Consider the following 20,636-nt stretch of genomic DNA (forward strand, 5'->3'; position numbering starts at 1 on the left):
CTCAGAAACCTGCTCATTAACTTCTGGTCAAACCCAGGAATGTAGCTGTGCTACAGCTCCTGCACAAACAAGATTCCTCTGATGATTCCAGATTCCTTTAATGATTGCCAGTTTGGCAACTGCTCTTCTCTCAGTGTGGATTCTTAGTTTGTAATGACTTCTTCATAGTGAACAGTGTGGTTCCCTACAAAGAAGCCATTACAGAGTATCCACAACACATAAAATTCCTAAAAATTCACCCCTTGCCTGATTCCTTTGGGGGTTGGGTGGTAGTTGGCACCCATGGGGCCCTACCACCCAACCCATTTTGGTGTGCCTAGTCCCTCATGCAGAATTATGGGCCATTTTGAATCCCCATTATTCCCAATAGCAGAAACACTAATACTAATAATTAATAAATAGAAACCAGGAATCTAACACTAACATTGCCAAACACAGGAAAAACTAAAAAACAAAACAAAAACCTTTTAAAATAATCACCTGATTGCCCTACTGCTTGCAGGTTGTATGGAAGGCAGCACCCACAGTGCCTTGCCACTCAACCCATTTTGGTGACCCCTAGCCCTTTAAAACTTGGCCAAATTGATTTGAATTGAATCGAATCTGTACCAAATTGGCACATATTTGAAGCCAGCAGATTCGAGCTCAAATTGAATCAGGCTGATTCAATTTGAACTCAAATTGAATCACAAAATTCAATTTGTGCACACCCATTCCAAATGGATTAAAATGGGCATGGGATAGAAACCACCCCACCACAGAAAGCTCATTTATTTCCGAAGTGGTTTCTCCTACTTGAGTTATAGTGGGAATGAGAGAGATTCCACCCCATGATAGGGATTACTTTTATTTCTGGGGTAGCTTTTCTCCCAATTGATTTAACATGGGAATGGGATAGAAACCACCCCACCATAGAAAGTCCATTCATTTCTGGGGTAGTTTTTCTTCCCACTGACTTATAATGGGAATGGGATAGAAACCAAGCTACCATAGGGATGCCACTCATTTCTGGGGTAGTTTTTCTCCCAATTGACTTTGGAGAGAGATTCCACTCTACCATAGGGAGTCCATTCACTGTGGGGTAGTTTTCTACCCTGTATCATATTTTTACTAATCCTAAATATTATAACAGGTGAGGAGCCATACTTGTGGATATGTCATATGCCAGAGTCCACATAAGAGTTTGACAACAAGAGCATAGCTGAGAGTGCAGTGGTTTATTTGTTTACACAGCTTTATGCAGCTGAGGGTGGAAATCTACCCCCAAATCTGGATGTGGGTTAATAAAGGTGGCTGACTTTTAATGCAGGCTAATGCAGATAGTTGTGAATCATCTGCACAGCTGCGGACAGCTAAAACAACACTCAAAGTGTTGCGCAAGAACACTCTTATGCTAATATGTAACATTGTACAATTGCAGCTGCGTGACACTACATCCATTATTTCCAATAGTGCCATTATTTTCCCCAACTGCAATGCCAAAACTTGAAATTTAGTGCAAGATCTCTCTTGTGCAACACTGCAGGCATTCCTCCAGACATCTGTAGGAGCGTGGGTGATTCAGAACTGCCCACATGAGTTTGAGCTGAATGTCAGTCAATGTCCATATGAACTGAAGTATATGTTGAGTTTGGACTTCAATCCATCAAAGTTAGACACGTGCTAAATTCTCATGTTGGGGTCATTTGGCAGCAAATCTATGTGCACTTACTTGGATGCAAGTCTCACCGAACAGCTCAGAGGGAGTTACTCCTGAGTAAACAATTACAGAACTAAGCTGATTTGCATGTGCTTCCTGTTTACAATAGGGCTTAATCATACCTATTCTTTGCTGAACTTTGCCAATTTTATTTGCTTTTTGGACTAGTTAACCAAGTCTTTAGCAGAAAGACTGGAAACCTTCTCCTTAACAAAGCAGAGGAATGACATATGTCATTCTTGAGGCGATTACAGTGATTTATTGAGCCAAGAAAACACTTTCTTTCAAGGGTAAGATATCTAGAAAGGAATTCTTAGTTGTTAGAATATGGAAGGACTTTCCCTCTGAAATTAATATCCTGGAGAAAGATGCTGCGCAGTGATAACATGAGTGATGACCCCTTTGCATTCCGAAAATATTGAGGGGTGGGGGTGGGAATCTCTAATAGATCCCAGGGCCTGTGTGAACCTTGCTGAAGCTAAGGAGGTATGGATCTAGTCAATATCTGGATGGGAGGCCATACAGAAAGGAATCCCATGCATGCTGCCTTGAAATCTATGGAGGAAAGACAATGTACAGATGCCATCAATGAATAAAATAGCTGGAAGTGAGGTAGCTTTCTCTTTCTTTACTGTTCTCCAACTATAGGATAGGACATAATCAAGCCAAAGGCAAGCACTTTTAAGCTTCCCTGATATCAATGGGGGGAAATGAAAACTGTGCTTACCTCTCCTATTGACATCAGTGGTATTGCGTTTTAGTTATTATTTATTTATTATTATTTGATTTTTATACTGCCCTTCCAAAATGGCTTAGGGCGGTTTACAATTAAAACAAAACCATTAAAACCAATAACTGCACTCCAACTCTATTTTTTAAAAATAGGTTCAATGTTATTACTATATTTAATATTATAGGCTGCAATTTGAATAAGCTCTTTTCCATGAGAAAAGGTGCAGGCAAAGACCCATAGCTAGAAATGTTGGGTGTAGGGGCCTAAGAAAAGAGGGAATTATTGCAGAACAGCCAGAACAAAAATATAGGCAGCCTAAGAAATTGGTTAACATTACCTTAAGTGTTGTAGAAAGCAAATGTAGACTATTGTGTACACAGATTTCCTTATACGACTACAAGTAAAAGAGCTAGAGACTGACTTTTTAAGGGAAGTTGAAAATTCAGGGAGGGACCTGGGATACTCCTGATGGGGGGCATGCCCACACAGTAGCTCCTTCCCCTACCCATGTCCACACTTGGAATGGGCTATATGCTATATCTGGCAGAGAGCTCTTTCACTCTTATGCACATTTAATATAACCAGTTCGGGGTACTATTCCTAGATCTCTGAACCGGTTCAGAAACTCCGTGTTCAAACTGGTTTGAATGCAGGGGGGGGTCACTTTAATGCGTGGGGAAGGTTCCCTTACTTCCCCCGCCATGCTTCCCCCTCCGGCACTGCTTAAAAAACTGCTGGCACAGGGTGGCTATATACCCTCTTGCCGCCCCAGTCAGTGTAAAACCGGAAGTGGCACTCACTCAAGGCAGTTTATCAACAATGAAAAACAATTAAAAATTTTAAAATAACTTAATAACAATTAAAATAATTAAACTTCAACAAAAAGCCAGACCAAAGGATGGTTTTTTAAAACCTTCTTGAAGGTCACAAGAGATGGAAGAAAGCACATTCCAAAGCTCAGGCTATAGAGAAGGCCCAGCCCTGAGTTCTGAGCAGTTCTATGAACATTGAATTTTAACTAACCATTATGGCCTGCAAGTGACTTCAGTGGAAGTGTTAATGCCAGTAATCATTTCAGAAGCATGATACAGACCTTTTGTGTGTAATAAGATGAATAAACTTGTATATCACCCCTTCCTTTCTGAATAATTTTCTATGCAAATATGGCACTGGATATCAGAATCTAGCCCCAGATAATATAAATTACTGAGTATTTCCATACTTAATACTGTGCAGACTCTGAGCTGGCCTACCTAGACAACATTGAGATCATCAATACATAAAAAGAAAAAATGCACCTTGACCATCTACTCTTTAACTATGCACTTTTAGATATACTGGTTTACATGCTGATGGTGCCATGCCTCTCCAAATCACATGCTCACTTCTACTGAGCTTGGAAAGGCTCCATCTGTTGGGAATTCTCTCTGGTAGGAGAAACCCTTTTTCATTATAGCAGAGTGCACAGAGGCACAACACAGAGGAATTTAGTTAGGCATGCGTGTATGCTGAGAGTAAAGTAACTTGGAGCCAGTTCATAGTTTCAAATCAATATATATGGTATTTATTAGAGAACTCCATTCTAGACAGGAAAGTGAGGAGTTAGGATCTCTAATCTAGCTAGCTAGCTGGATGCAGATGGATTCTGCATCTCTGCACACATGGTGCAGAGGAGAGGAGCTTGCATGTTGCAAAGTAGAAGGAACAGGAAGAGAAGGGGAGAGAGAAAGGAAGCGGCTGGAAGTAAGTAAGTCCCTAAGATTAGCAATCTACATATCAAAGGGATAGTGTCAGAGAAGTAGAGAAGGGATGACCAGTGTCTTGACCCTCTAGCCCTCAGACTCACTAGTCTGTCCTACACTGTCCTTGAGACAAGAGACAGCGCAAAATCCTTCACTTCCAGTTCCAACACCATCACTACTTGCTATTGCATCACCACTGTAGCGACAAGCCTCCTAGTCTTCTCAATGGTAGGCTCATTGCCACAGTGATGATGTGATCACTGATAGCGATGACACCTCTCCATCAGCAGAACTGAGCATACTGGGGAGGCCCAGAACAAACCCATGCACCCTGCTCTTGGATTTGTGGCCTGAAATTGACTTGAAGGCACACTTTACCTTTTACTTTGCACTGTATGTAAGCTGCTATGCTTTCATGAGAGATGAGAGAACTACTGGGAGCTCATTTTGCATGATCTCAGAAATTTTCCATGTTCTTTTCCTCAAAACAGGGGGAAACCTGGAAAATTCCCTGAGTCGATCTGAGATGGCTCAGAAAAGTTCTCCACCTCCCTGCCCCACTCTCCTTACCTGCCTAGATAATGTGGAGCAAAAAGCAAAAGAGCAGCAGCAGAGTTGTTTTTGCAAGGAGGAGAGTGGCTTGTTCTTTCCCTCTATTTTCAACTGCCCTCCCGCCCCCCACTATTGCCAGGGTGCCATGACTGCAGTCTGTCAGGCTAGGACTTCCCCCACTCCTCTTCCCCTCCTTCCTTTGCTCTCATAAGTTGCTCATTATGTGGCCCCTGGGAACTGAAGTCTTTCTTATGGCTACTGCAAGTGGAGCATGCTGCAGCGGTGGTGGTGGGGGGGGAGGGCAGAGAGAATGGGTGAAAGGCTCTCTCCCCACTGCATAAATAGCTGCTGCTGATGTTGCTGTTGTTTTTGCTACTGCCCTGCTACTGCGAAGACAAGAAAGAAGAGGTTAGAGTGCGAGCAGGGAGGGTGTTGAGAACTTTCCCGAGCTGCCTCACTTTTCCAAATTCCAAAAATTCTTCTCTAAATCTTCACTTGACAAAGTTCACCAACATCCCTTGTATTCATTAGGATATGATATGCTTAATGGCTTTGCAACAATCAACCTCCAGACAACTGCCTGGAAAAGAACAAACCCTTCTGTTACTGAAGCTGCAACCTGAGTGATTGACTAAATGTACAGCCCCTTTTAAATTCCCACAGTAGACTGGCTTCAAAATATTTGCATCCAGGAAGCACACTTGTTTTTACTACAGAACATTACAACTGGTACTAATCAATGATATTGAAGCCCAAGTAGACAGCAAAAGGAAAACTGCAATGGCCAAGAGAACAAGGCCGTATGACTCTCTCCTACCTAACATCTGATGGACAAGACAGCAAACTGGCAAAGAGAAAGGAAGTGATCTACATGGGAATTGTGCAAAAGCTACAAGAGAATTTCAGCAACAAGGAATTGTGAAAGAGAATACAGTAGACAGAGGCCTCCTTTGTACGTAACAGGGGTGGGGGGCAAGAAGGGGCGGGGAGCTGCTGCAGCTGCTCACTCCCCAGTTCTTTGCTTCCAGTAAGGTTGTGCACAGGCTCTCATATCTGGATGAGCCTGCTGGTCCTGCTGCACCACCAGAGCTGCCACCACCCATGGTACCTTATGGCAGTGCTGGGGAGGAGCACTCCCCTGCCAGCGAAGCTGATGTTTCTGTGGAGGGAGAGGGCTTAGTGGCTGCTAGCTCAGATAGACATTCTCTCTCTCTCATCACCCCGCACACTCATCTGCCCCCTCACTGAGAACCCCACCATTGTAGTTGAGGAGTCTTGAGACTGGATCTTCTTCTGGGACTGAGTCTGAGGAAGACCCTGCTGAGTCACTTCAGCCTGGCCTTTCTGGCTCCCAGACAAAGGGCGGCAGGGGTGATAGTGGCAGTGGGCACTCAGCAGCCCTAGTAGGTCTGCCATCACCCAAGCGGTCAAAGACCACCTCAACCTCTGCAAGGAACATTTGGAAGCACTTTGAGGTCATTCAAAGTGCCGCAAACCACACTTTTTGTGTCCACTGCAAGGCACAAGTCAGCAGAGGGAAGGATGTCAAAGCATCTTGGGATGTCCTTGATGTGGTGACACATCTTGCGGCATCATTCTCTCACCCTCACCACTGCGGACAGCACTAGTGTTCCTAGTTGTGTGCTTTGGTGAAGCAGGGGTGCTACCTGTCAAGCAGTGTGCCAAGGAGTTGGGCAGCAAGTGTTGTCCTGGTCAAACGGGCCCAAGTCTTGTGACCCGGACCTTAGGTGAGACGATGGCTTGGATGACCAGCCATTTTAGATGGTGGAGAACACTGACTTCCACTGCTCTAGCTGCTTGCTCCCAACTACAGGATCCCCTCAGTTGGATGGTGGTCCCATCCCTGTACAGGTGGTGCAGGCTGCTTGTGTTTGGCATGCTGGAGGCAGAAGGGACCGGCACCAGTGTGCATTTCACAACTGACCTGTGGAACATTGGCAGTAGAATGCACACTGCTTTTCTGTCCTTCACTGCTCACTGATGGAGGCTAGAGAGAGAGGGGACCTCTGGTGCTGCCACCACTGCATTCAGAAAATATGGCACAGGTGGGCCAAGCTGCATGTGGAGATGATGGACATGGTGCACACATCGGAGGAACTACCAATTGGTCACCAGACTGAGGAATGGCTCGATGGGGAGCCAAACCTCAGGTGGGGATTCATTATCACTGACAGTGGCTCCAATATAACTAAGGTGGATGGAATGTGTGCCCTTATGCTGTATGGCCCACACACTGCACCTCACTGTGTCGGATGCCCTTGGCCTCAAGGAGGCCAAAGCATCCAGAGATCAGGGCCACCCACAAACAGGTGCTGCTGCTGCCACAGCTGCACTTGTGGAGAAGTGCCCCATTTCCTTTGAAGTGAGAAGACCAGGTGCATGCTCCATGAGTGGCAGCATGAGCATGACTTCTATCAACACCTCATCTCTGGGGATGTCAAGAATTGATAGAACTCCACCCTTCTCTTGCACCTGCCGAAGCAAAAGGTAACACTCCATGACCTGGCTCAGAATTGTGGCTTGAGCATTTGCAGCCTCTCCAACATGGAGTGGAAGCTCATGTGTGAGATGGTCTCGGCACTCAAGACCGTCTTTTTGCAGTGAAGAGCATGTGCTGAGGACACGACTCTGAGCCAGGCCTTGCCCACTGCGCTTCTGCTCAAGAAGGTGATGGGTGAACTTCATACTTCGCTGGCCACTATGAACAGTAGAGCCCTGGGTGACTGGCTGAGGACTGGAGAAGCTCATCAAGACGTTGGATGACAAAGAAGATAATGTTTTGGCCTGTCTTTGTGACCCAACTATGAAGGACAATGCTGTCCATGTGGACAAATTGCCTGGGTGAAGGGACCTCCTGGTTGAGCAAGTTAGAGAGGAGGAGCAGAGGAGGCTCAATAACCAGCAGGAGGCTCAATAACCAGTAGGCTAGTGTGCCTACTCCAGGTGCACATTTGATGCTCAGCCACAGTGTGGGTCAGCCTTCTCCCCCTGCTCTTCCCAATGCAACACTTACCAGTGTGGCATTCCTCACAGCTCCAACACAACCAGCAGTTCCACCCACTCATTCCATCCAGTGGTTCAAGCGGAGATGCCTTGGTGCCTTGCCAGGAGTGCCAGGTTGGCTGACCAGGCCCTGTAGTAGTGCTGCCCAGACTGTGTTGTGGTAACTGCAGGAGCAGGTGGAGGAATACCATGAGATGGACTGTGTCCAGTTCTCGCCAGCACATTGCCAAGTCTGGTCGGATTTGGCAGCGGTTGCAGGATGCCTCCTCTCATGCAATGTCCAACCAGCTTGGCTTGTGGTGTCTCTGAAGTTAGGTTTGTTCTTTGTTGTGGCTTGATAGGTCCAACAGATTTGTAGTTTGTTGTAGTTTCCTCTTAGTTTGGTTTAGGGTTTCTTGGTTAGGTTTGTGGTTTGCTTGATTTGTAGTGTCTGTAATTAGGTGTGTGGCTTGCTTAGTCTAGGTTTGTAGACTAGTTGTAGTTTTCCATTTGGTTTCTTAAAACTTTGGTTAGGTTTGTGTGTTTAACATAGTTTGTGCTTGGTGTTTTGGGTTGCATCATGCATAGGTGCTCCAAAGTGAGTTGGGTGGTAGGGCCCCCCATGGGGCATAACTACCACCTAATCCACAAGGCGTTAGGGCATTCTGTTGATTTTTAAGGAATTTTTTAGTTTGGTGTAGTTTTGGGGACTTTTTGGCATAGGGAACAATGAGGATTTGAAGTGGCCCCATTATTCCCTGTGGGTAGCGCCCAAGTGTTCCAAATTGGGTTGAGGGGGTTGTGTGACAACTACCACCCAACCACCCAACCTACAATGCAATAGGGCACTCTGTTTATGTTTGAGGGTTTTAAAAAACTGTATTTTAGATTCTCTGATGTTAACTAACTTTTTTCTCATAATGAATCCCAATGAACAAGTAATGTAACATCATATAATCTATATACAATGTAGATTCTCTGAACATTTAAAATCACTGGAGTGCCCAATTGCTTTGGGGGTTGGGTGGTAGTTGTTACCAATGGTGCTCTACCACCCAATCCATTTTGGTGCACCTAAGTGCTACCCACAGGGAATAATGGGGCAGTTTGAGGGAGGAGAGCTGCTTTTGTAGAAGCAAGCATGACTTGTCCCCTTACCTTGGTTGTATATGAATTGTATATGTATACAACCAAGGTCCACCTTGGTTGCATATGAATGGGAGACTTGATGTGTGAGCCCTGCAAGATATTCCCCTCAGGGGATGAAGCCGCTCTGGGAAAAGCAGAAGGTTTCAAGTTCCCTCCCTGGCTTTTCCAAGATAGGGCTGAGAGAGATTCCTGCCTGCAACCTTGGAGAAGCCGCTGCCAGTCTGTGAAGACAATACTGAGCTAGATAGACCAATGGCCTGACTCAGTATATGTCAGCTTCCTATGTTCCTATGACTCTCCATTATTCCCTATGGTGAACAATTTAGAACTAGCTCAAGCATGGTTCAAGTCAAACCTTGGGTCGGCTCATCTGAAATGGTACTCGAGCCAGGGCACTCAGCTCAAGCCCAGTTTGCATGACAGCCTTCATGCAAATCAATGTAGCAGTGTGTATGGATAATGGCCAGCTCACCATTTCACCAACCATATGAACCAAAAATTCCATCTGGCATTAATACGTGCAGCAATCATGGTTTGCACAATCACCCGGATCCATTTCCAAACTGCCTTGCTTACACAAATTGCAGCAGTTATGTATGCAGGTTTCATAAGGGGGCACTAATTGACAACTGATACCTCGGTGCAGTTCCCACAAAGTCACAAGTGCACCAGTGTGGCCCCAATGGCTTCCTGGAAATGACAATAGGGGGGCTACCCAACACCTGAGCGGAGGCACATCAGCTAGGAATATACCCAATAAATAGATGAAAAGACACCAGCTTTTGTACAGTATATTTGGAAGTATATTTATACCTTAAAAGTATATTCTAACCTACCTATAAAACCAGGTGCGCAGAAGCAATGATAACCATCAACTTCATCCTTACAGAGACTGAGAGCTCCACAAGGCTGTGATAGGCAGCTACCAATATTCTCTTCACAGAGTTCACCAGTAAACCCTGTAGGATATATTAAAACAAGAAGAAAACCTTGTTTCAAAAACATATAAGGAAACATTTAGAGGAGAAACATCACACCTCAGGGTTAGAACACATGCTCTGCATGCAGAAGGTGTCCCGGGTTCAGTTCCTGGCATCTCCAGGTAGGGCTGGGTAAGGCTCCTGTCTGGAACCCTGGAGAGCCACGACCAGTCAGTATAGACAGTACTGACCCTGTCTGATTCCGTATAAGAAAGAGTCAATACTGTTACAGTTTGATACCCATGATTAAAAAAAGAAGAGGGAACACTTTTTGAATAATTGCTAATATTACTTCTCCATGTTTCCAGTTATTAACTAATAACATTTTAAGATTTCAATGCATTTTAAGTTGAAAAGTGTAATAAAAATAAATGACAAACTAATTCTTAGCATTGCAAAGGTTTCTTTATCACACTGTTGATTAAGGCTGGGTTCACCCAATCACAAGGATCCTGGTTAAAAAGTTAATCAGGATTAGTGAGCCCAGTGGAGCTGATTGTGTGAACAGATTCAGAGCAATCTTGGTCACTCCAAGTTAAGAAGCATTAAACCAGGACAGATAACCAGAAATCATTCCTGATTATCTTGGTTAAACGCTGATTAACTGGGGCAGTTTGACCAAGATTGCCCTGAAATTCTGGTTTCACACAATCAGCTCCACTGATTAACTTTTAACCAGGATCCTTGTGGCTGTGTGAACCCAGCCTATATATTTTGTTATCTCACAGTAACCTGAGAATGTCATCCAAAGTTAATGAAGAAAGTGTTGGTGGTTGGGGGGAGAACTATGTGATGCATTCCTACAATCCAGAATTGGAGTGGCTTATATCCCTAAAGTGTGCTTCAGTTGCTAGTACAGCTCTGATCTCCATTCAGAGATATCTATTAGAGAAGCAACTGTAAGCACCCATCTCATCAGTGACATAGCATACAATTTCTGCTTTCCTAACATCAACCTTGAGTGAAGATGACCAGCAAGCCAATATTATTTATTATTATTTATTATTTATTCGATTTCTATACTGCCCTTCCAAAAATAGCTCAGGGTGGTTTACAAAGAGAAATAATAAATAAATAAGATGGATCCCTGTCCCCAAAGGGCTCACAATCTAAAGAGAGACACCAGCAACAGTCACTGGAGGTACTGTGCTGGGGGTGGAGAGGGCCAGTTACTCTCCCCCTGCTAAATAAAGAGAATCACCATGTTCAAAGGTGCCTCTTTGTCAGGTTAGCAGGGGTTCCAGAAATATTTCAGAAATATGGGAGTTCCCGTAGGATAGCAAGTCAGGGAGTATTGGTGAGAGAGACAGTAGCTTGCTCCATCTCTTTCCTCACATTTTCTGTTTCTTCTGCTCCTCTCTTGGGCACACCTTTCTTCTACTACTTCCTTTCCTTCAGATTTGTCATTTAGAAGCCAGGAGACAGTCATCCTGTGTTTCAGACCCATTGTGGCTGTAAGCATATCTTTACAAGCATGGCGTCACCTTGTGATATCCTTTGGCAAATGCCATCAGCCCACATACCAAGAATGAAAACACTCACTGCTGGCATGCTGGGCTACCACTGTCAATATTGCCTGCAGCTTCTTTGGGGGAGCTGCTGATTTTCCTCTCTTCCTCTTCACAATGTCTTGGTCTGTTCTTTAGCATTGCTCTGTTCTTGGTATGTGGGTTGGACTTTTGTTTTGGGGGAAGGGAAAAGGAAACCACTTCAAATGATATGTGTGCCTCTAGTTGCAGAGGTAATGAGAAAAGCACGACTACCATCATAATTGCTGCTGCCCACCACCACTCCATAGTTCATAGTCCAGGGCTTTTCAAAAAGGAGAATTCAGAATTGCACAACATTATGTGAATATAATTTGCATGTGCGGCAACACACAACTGTGGATTTTCCTTGTCTGTGCACACATACTTTGTTGCCTAGGGTCACATTAGGGTGGAAGAAAATCCTCAGAATTAGGAATTTGACAGAACTATTGTAGAAAAGTATTATATTCACTGGGAAAGACTCTGTGGGGTTTAGCAATGGAGTCTGTGGGAAATGTTTCTTTTCTGTCCTGAGAGGAGAAATGGGTACACCCAGGGTGTCTGTTTTCTTGAGAAGTCAGACTACTCACTTTACTTTTTTCACTTTTTACATCATCTAATTCCAACTGTATCTATCTATCTATCTATCTATCTATCTATCTATCTATCTATCTATCTATTTTATGTATATATTTATTTCACACACACACACACACACACACACACACACACACATATATATATATATATATATATACCATCCACTACCAAAGTCTCTAGGCATTTTACAACAAAATATTTTTTTTTAAAAAATAATAGTTTAAACAATCAATGAAATTCAACTAAAAAATATCAGTGAAACTTAAACTACAAAGCTTGGCTAAAGAGATATGTCTTCAGTTGTTTTCTAAAAGCCAACAGGGACGGAGCAGCTCTAATCGTAGCAGGAAGTGCGTTCCACAGCCCTTGGGCAACTACAGAGAAGGCTCGCATTTGAGTCATCACCAGATGAGATGGCGGCATCTTCAGATGAACCTCCCCATATGATCTCAATAGGCAACAGGGTTCATATTGAAGAAGGTATTCTCTTAAATAACTTGGGCCCAATCTGTTAAGGGCTGTACAGGTATATAGCCTTTGCATCATCTGAAAATGTGTACTGCACAAATGTTCTTTTTATAAATGTATTTCGGGGAGGGGGGGCCTGCACATTTTGTGCCTGGTTGCATATTCAAAAAAGGCCTGCTATGGTCCACTCACATGGAGGCGGGACTACTGCCATAGGTAAAGACCTACCAAGGGCACTTTGTCCAAGGCCCAATCAAACTTAGACCAGTGCTATAGCTTTATCTCTGATACCCGTGAGGTATAAAAAGTAACCATAGCAAAAGCTCTTATAACTAGAGATGTGCAAATCGATTCAGGTACAAATTAATTCGTACCCTAATCTAGCCAATTTGGGCAATTTGGAGATAGAACAAATTGCCCCTGTGGTCCATTGGCTAGATTTGGGTCCAACTTGAATCATGCCAGATTCGATTTGAATCGATTCGAGATTCAGATTCCTCCTATTAATTCTCCCAGATCCCCAGCTTACATTAAAAAAAAAAAAAAAAAGCTAAGCTCTACCCTTGAAGAAGTGGAGTTATGGAGCAAAACGGGTGGTCAGTAGTTAAGTGTTTGGGTTCTTTGGTGTATAATAACTTTTCCTCAATGAATCCCTAGGAAGATTCATTGCACACCCATTTCTTCTATTTATTTTGACTGTCTTTGGACAGTGCCAACTGTCAACTGCCATGAGCCAACTACACACCCCTCCTACCCACAAGGCAGTGGGGTACCACTCAGTTTATGTTCTAGGAAATCTTTTAAGTGTTTAGACTCTTTGGTGTCTAATAACCTTTCCTTATAATGAATGCCTATGAGGATTCATTACATACCAAAGAGTCTAAACACCTCAAAAATTCCTAAAATATAAGCTGAGTACCTATTGGTTTGCAGATTGGGGGGATAGTTGGCACATGGGTTGCCACTAATTCCCCATCCCAACCCGCAAAGTAGTGGGGTCAAAATGAACAGAAGAAATTAAGATGTGTAATAAAGACACGAAAGAATCTGAACACTTCAAAAATTCCTAAAAATAAAAAAAAGAGTACCCCAGTGTGTGTGTAGTAGTAGTAGTAGTAGTAGTAGTAGTAGTAGTAGTAGTAGTAGATGATACATGGCAGTTGGAACTGTCCAATGGCAGTCAAAATGAACAGAAGAAATGGAGGTGTGCAATGAATCCTCATAGGGATTCATTATGAGGAAAGGTTATTACACACCAAAGCATCCAAACACTGGAAGAATGGTGATTTGTTCCTTTCCACTGAAACCTGCACTCCTCTACTGAAACCTGAAATGGCACCCTGCTTTTTTCCCCTCCTGACTCTATTGTTCGTGTGGGGGTTCTGCATGTGTAGAAGTACTGGCATGGCAGGTAAACCTGTTAGACATCCCCCCCAAATTTGTCCATTGGAAATATAGCCCACTCATCAGAGGTAGTACTAAGAAGAAACAGTGGTGCCTTTCTTAGTGAGATATGTTATGTAACCGTTAAGTAAGTCTCATTACTTACTAACTGAATGTTAATTCAGTTCCTGGATGGGCTATGTTAAACTCATTGTACATACTTACAACATTCCATGCAGTTGTTTTTTTAATTGGCATGCTATCATCATGCAGATATAGCAGCAGCAACATGATGTGACTTCCTTGAGGGCTCCCCAGAATCCTCTCCAACTTGAGTCCTACCTAGTCAAAGGAATTCCCTTCAAGCTCTTAAAGGAGTATACTAGATTTATAAGGAAGCAGCATTACCCCACATCATTTTTTTTGAGAGACTTGCCTTTTTCTGGAGATTTAAGCCTCATATAGTGGCGGCAGCAGCATTGGAACTGTTTATTTGCCAGCAAGCAACTGTTTTGTTAGCACTTTTACTTAGGTGGGGAAGTGGCTGTGGTAATATACGAGATGCCCAAATTAAATCAAGCAGCACAAACAAAGGGCAGGAGGAACAAGTGTGCAGAGAAGGACGCATAGTATCTTCCTTAGTTTCTGCAACAATGTGCCACTTCTCCTGACAGGTCAGTATAGCCTCATGAGGATTTAAAATGTGCATTGTTTAGTTATGATCTAAATTAGTTTTTTAAAAATTAGTTTGCTTGTCTTACTGAAATACTTTCAGAATGAAATGTATTGAAACTGTTTGCTGCTTTGCAGATTATGTTTTTAAAAGCCCGACAATGGATGCAATCCTCCAGATTCCAGGAAATCTGGGTACTGTTGTTGTGTTGTTGGCAGTGGAGTTTATTAATGTTTCGACTTCTGTAAGGGATCTTATTTATAGGGCTATTGTTTGAAGAAGGATATGTTGATGCTACCAGAACTAGAAATGTGAAAACCCTGGAAATAAGTGTCCATTAGCATTCTGTGAGCACAAGCAATAACACTGATTTTATACTTGCTCTTGAAAGGCATATTTGTTCATTCCTTTATTTTTAAACAACAAAAAACAAGAAAGAACAGGATTTATAGTGGAAGAAGAAAGTTGGGGTCAGATTGCTAGTGGAGCCTATTAGAGATGCCCAGTACCATTAATTCTTAACAAACTTGTTTTAGAGAAGAAATCTGTACCCACATATGAGGTGTGCACGCGTTGCGGGTCCACGCGAACACATGCATGCATACTTTAAAGCAAGTTTGTTATGCTCTAATGATGCTAGCTATCTTTTTCACAGGCTGTCTGTCTAGTAACTAGTTTAACACTGGTACAATGTTACTGACATCAAATGAATTAACTAGTGTCATAATAAAACTAGGTCTTTTCCAGCAACATAATGTTTTTATTAATCTAAAATGACACCTGCCAGTTCTCACACTTTATTTATCATGTCTGTTAGCACAATAAGGTAAAACAATCAGTTTGTGGCAAGAATGTTTGATGTACAAATGTATCATATCCTAAGAAATTCTTTTATTATTTGAGCAGAAAGCGAGGCTGTAGAAGCCAGAATGTGTGATTGAGAAGTCTCTTCAAAATTGATTCCTTCCTTGATTATGTTGGGAGATGCTGACCTCTCCTGTGCCAGAAAGTCTAGGAAATGGAAAGATGTTCATACCCACAACTGCTTGAGTTGTCTTTTAGTAATCACATCCACCAACTCAAAGGGTATAGGGCCAATTATGCTCTCAGAAAGCACTGACACTTTTGAACTTTGGTGCTGGAGAAGACTTTTGAGGATACCATGGAAAGCCAGGAAAACAAACAAATGGATTATAGAGCAAATCAATCCAGAATTTTCACTTGAGGCACAAACTGTCATACTGCGGATACGTTATGCAAAGATCCAGCTCCTTTGAGAAGTTCATAATGCTGGGAAAAGTTGAAGGAAAGAGAAGAAGAGGACGGCCAGCAGCAAGGTGGATGGACTCGATTACAAAGCATCCTTGAGAGAATCTATCTATGTGGTTGCTATGAGTCGACGCTGACTTGACAGCACTTAATCAATCAATCAATGCTCTCAGAAAAGAATTTTGCAGATGGGAAAAGTATTCTGCAGACGCTCTCAGTAGCATTAAAATATCAGGTATAATCCACTAATGCACTGAAAGAGAGGGAAAGAACTAGATCAAAGGGTAGTATTTAAGATTTCTGTGCAATAAGTCGTTTGTGATGTCAAGCTGCCTGTTCGGGATCTAGGTAAGGTTATAACACAAATCTCTGATGTTTGCTTCTGGAAATGAAAACCATATATTAACAGTTGGATATGTCCTAAACATAGCAACAGGCTTCTGAACAGTAATCATGGATTTGTGCATGCATGGGTAGGCATTTATGCTTTGTGCAACATGTAAGATTAAGTCAGTTGCACAGCATGGGGAGAACTGTATATTACAATCTGGGCAGTAGCCTGTAGCATGTATTTGTTGGGGAAACAAGCAAAACAAAATTTCCTAGCCCACTTCTTGCACCATTCCTTTGATGGCTTTCATGGCCGCCACGAAGTGGCCATTTTTTCTTGAGAAATGCATCCAGTGAAACCTATTTCTAGTGATATCCCTATTTCAACCAGGTTCTAAAACCAACTAATTTCTTCCAGTTCCTACATGTTTATTTTTCCCCTCCCAACTAGTTGTTTTTTTTAAAAAAGAAGCTTTTTCTTCGGCACTATGGCTGCATACACATGTAACGTGGACCCGCACTTGAATAGGCCTGTGGTTCTGCAGACATTACATTCCAATGCAGTGAATTGGAGCCTGGTGCAGTGACAAAACTGAGCATTTAGAATTGGAACTCCAGTCTGAACCCTCGGGTTGTCATGAATTTCATTGCCGCAATTCAAGGTTCCAGGCAGCTCCTCCCTCAACTCAGGTGTGATTGGCTGTGTGGGCTGTCCTTCAGTATAGAAGGAAACCTGCATGGCCAGCTTCCTTGCCTCTTTGCAGTCTCGCTTATGGCAGAGAGACTGCTCTCCCGTATATCCGAATTTGGACAGAAGAGCAGGGGCAGGCAGGATGCAAACTGTAGGTCCATTGGACCTGTGGTTCCGCATTAAATGTGAATGCGCCTCTCTCTTCTGGTTCTTCTTCTACCACCTATCTTTCCATTTGCCCAGTAACTTTGGGTTGGCCTTTTGAACCTTCTGGAAGATGATAATTTCTGAAGCTCTTGACAGGATCTGACCTTATTCTCAGTTACCTTCCTCCTAGTGTTGACCTATAAATGACCCTTTGGGGGCTAAAACAGACCAATATCTTGGCAAAATTTCTCCTTTTTGTTTTCAAAGGTAGCAATTTCATAACACTTTACCATGCTGGATTCAATAAAACCCTTTACAAAATGGTAGAAACAGTTCAATTCCTTCACAATTTATTTATTTATTGTATATTTGGACCACCTTTGTCAAAAAAAATCCCAAGGCAGCTTCCAACAATTAACACATATAGATTAGCAATAATGAAAAACAGTAAACAGTGGAATATAGGATAAAAACCAGAATAACTAGACCACCATCAATGTCCTCTCATACCCGTATGTCTGGATTAAGTGGCCTTTATACATTCTGTGAAAGGCCATGAGGGAGGTGAGGGAGTGTGTCTTCACAAGTGAGCAGTTCCACAGCTTGGGGGCAACAACTGAGAAGACACTGTCCTATATACACAATAAATGGTCTCAGCTCAGGTGGTGTTGACTCATGGAGCACTGACCTGCCTGCAAGAGCTTGTAAGTCAGGTAGATTCACTTAGGTGCAGGTGAACCTTCAAGTCATTGGTTGCTATAAAAGTCAAAACCAATCTCTTCAACTGAATTCAGAAATTAATCAGCAGCCAGTGCAGTTCTTTCAGTATTTGGGTGATATGTTCTAGCTGGGGGTCCTACGGTGCTTAGAAAATGTTTGTAAACCCCCTAGGATGGTCTGTATGTTAGCACAGTTCTTATTCAAAACATGATTATATTCTAAGCTAAACCTGATTAGAGAGAAAGGCAACTCCATTGAATAAGCAACTCAGACAAAACTAAGGTTGTACGTGGCAAGCCCCGTCCACACAGTGCTTTACCAATTGGAGGTAACAGAAGCACTGTGGTGATTGGGCAGTGGGGATTCCATATGCAGTTAGGGAAGAGGAGCAGGTGGGGGGGAGTGAGCAAGGGGAGCAGTGGGTAGGGGGTGAGCAAGTGGAGCATAGGTGTGCGAGTGAGGAGAGTGGTGGGGAGGGAGTGAGAGAGCAAGGGGAGCGGCTGGGAGAGGGCAGCTGAGAATGGGTAGCTGATACTGAACAATAAAGCAGGGGCTGTGGCAGGGGGCGAAGAGAGCAACAAAGTCCTAATGCACAGAAGCTCTGTGCGGGTTCAGCTAGTTTTGAATACTCACTGAGCAGAAAGATCCAACAAACATTATTGTGTCAAAAAGTATGTGATCCCTTCATTCAGTAACTGGGGGCACTTCCTTGAGCAGCAGTAACTGCAACTAAACATGTCCTGTAACTGGTGATTAGTCTCTCACATTGGCTTGGAGGAATTTTGGCCCATTCTTCCATACAAAACTGTTTCAGCTCTGTGACATTTAAGGACTTCCTTGCATGAACAGCTCACTTCAGGTCTTGCCACAATATTTCAATAGGATTGAGGTTGGGACTTTGACTTGGCCACTCCAAAACAAAAAATCTCTTCTTCAGCCATTCTGCTTAGGGTCGTCTTGCTGCATGACCCACATTCGGCTCAGCCTCATCTCACGGACAAATGGCCTGACATTGTCCTCTAGAATTTTCTGCTATGCAGCTGAATTCATGGTTCCATCAATGATGGTAGAGACCCAAATGTTTCGAAATGGCCTTGTAACTCTGTTGAGATGGATGAGCATCAACCACTCTCTTTTTTGTATGTCTTCCAGAATTTCTTTTGATCATGGCATGATGAGTTATCATGGACTGTTGTAGTGCAGACCTAACTCAGGACTTTTAGGACCTTTATATAGGACAGGATGCCAAAACTCAGTCATAAAAACATAAGAAAAGCCTGGCTGGATCAGGCCTAAGGCTGACCCAGCATCCTGTTTCACACAGTGGCCCACCCAATGCCTCTGGGAAGCCCACAGGTAAGAGCTCAGAGCATGTCCTCTCTCCTTCTGCTACTCCCCTGCAACTGGTATGTAAAGACATCCTCTGAGGATGTATATGGCCTATATTAGGCCTACTGAGGACTAGTAGCCACTGATGGACTTGTCCTCCATGAATTTATCTATAAGTTATGCAGTTTTCTTCTGAAAGGTGGTTTACTTGTTAACCAATTAGTTAGGAACATGATTGTGATTAGCCCATTAATTGTGCTAAAGGTTCATTTACTATCTCACACACCAATCCTGAATTACTCTCACTGTTCCCACTTTGTACATTATTGTGTCTCAAGAAACACAACATTATTTAATTCATGCCCTTTAATACATTAGCAAAGACTGGTTTCTATTATGCAAGGGCATCATAGTAAGACCTTGCTGTGCGATTCTCATTATTCTGCTTGGGGTTCATAAACTTTGTCTCAGCACTGTAAATACACAGTGCACAACATAACTTTCCCAGGGGCATTTTGACAGTCTTTGCTGGAGACACTGTGTCTTTGGCCTGACACAGCAAGACAACTGTCTTGAATGTTTAAACAATAACAAGCAACAATGAGTAAAGGAGCATAAGTATAATACAATAGATAATCAGTTAGTCCTACATGTAAAGAACCTAAGTAGAAGTCCCATCTCAATGAGCCTCCGTTATGTGATGCCTGATAGAGTTGATAGGAAAGTATGTATATTATGGAGTGTAATGCACTTGGCCAATGGAAAGTGTTTTATGAGCAACATATAGTGAAAGCAGGGAAGCAGAGTCTATGAAAGAATGGAGGGAATTGCAGTTCTATGACCAGCATATGCCAGAAGACAGGAATCTGACAACCCATGTGGAAAAGCAATTCCTACTAGACAGAAATTGACATTGAACCCTCTTGGGAGAGCCTCACAAAGCCTTGTGGGAATTTCAAAACACCATTCTTCATATCCTGAATGGCATATACATCTGAATCTATTTTATTAGAGTCTCACTCACAGTAAAGGCTTTTGTCAGTACCAGGAGGATTTGACATACATTCATTCATTTATTTTCTTACTGGCTGTCTCTAAAGCTAAGGGAAAAAAATGCTTTCACAGGCATTGTGAAAACATTATAGTTTTATTGGCACAAGTAGCAGTTAAAAGTCCAACACCCATTGAGAATCAGTGGATAGGAAGAGTTCAGTTGATGTTTGCATTCTGGGAGATCTCTCAAGAACTTCTTTGACAGGACTAGAGTATATGACAAATTCCCAAGTGAGTATTCTGAAACAACCACAAATCCTCAGAAGTATACTTGTATGCTATCAAAGCATGCCTCATGTTGGTTGTACGGTCACACCTCCAGAGGCGTATCTAGGGAAAATAGTGCCTAGGGCAAACACTGAAATTGCGCCCCCTGTCCAAGCATCTGACACCCATCTTTCAGATAACTTTACCATAATATCAGCTGAAAAATACAAGTCAGGCTCGTTAATCTTTTAATATTTCAAAAACTATTTTAGCAGTGGACTTAGCCCAACCAAAAAATGCTGGAAAACTACAAATTTCAGTATGCTAGGGCTCATGAAATACCCAAATACTATGTGGAGGTGTACTTGGAAAACTAAAC

At 42.9% G+C, this 20,636-nt stretch overlaps 1 protein-coding gene across 1 annotated transcript in view; it reads right to left on the reverse strand.

Annotated features, from left to right (window-relative positions):
• The window catches only part of LOC128337917 (protein eyes shut homolog), a 264,499-nt gene that overhangs the window by 109,441 nt on the left and 134,422 nt on the right, over positions 1 to 20,636 (reverse strand). Inside the window, exon 5 of the mRNA XM_053279638.1 lies at positions 9,715 to 9,837. Coding sequence (XP_053135613.1) covers positions 9,715 to 9,837 — 123 coding nt within the window. The remainder of the gene's footprint in view (positions 1 to 9,714; positions 9,838 to 20,636) is intronic.

The sequence above is a fragment of the Hemicordylus capensis genome, chromosome 1, assembly GCF_027244095.1.
Source record: "Hemicordylus capensis ecotype Gifberg chromosome 1, rHemCap1.1.pri, whole genome shotgun sequence".
Lineage (NCBI taxonomy): Eukaryota > Metazoa > Chordata > Lepidosauria > Squamata > Cordylidae > Hemicordylus > Hemicordylus capensis.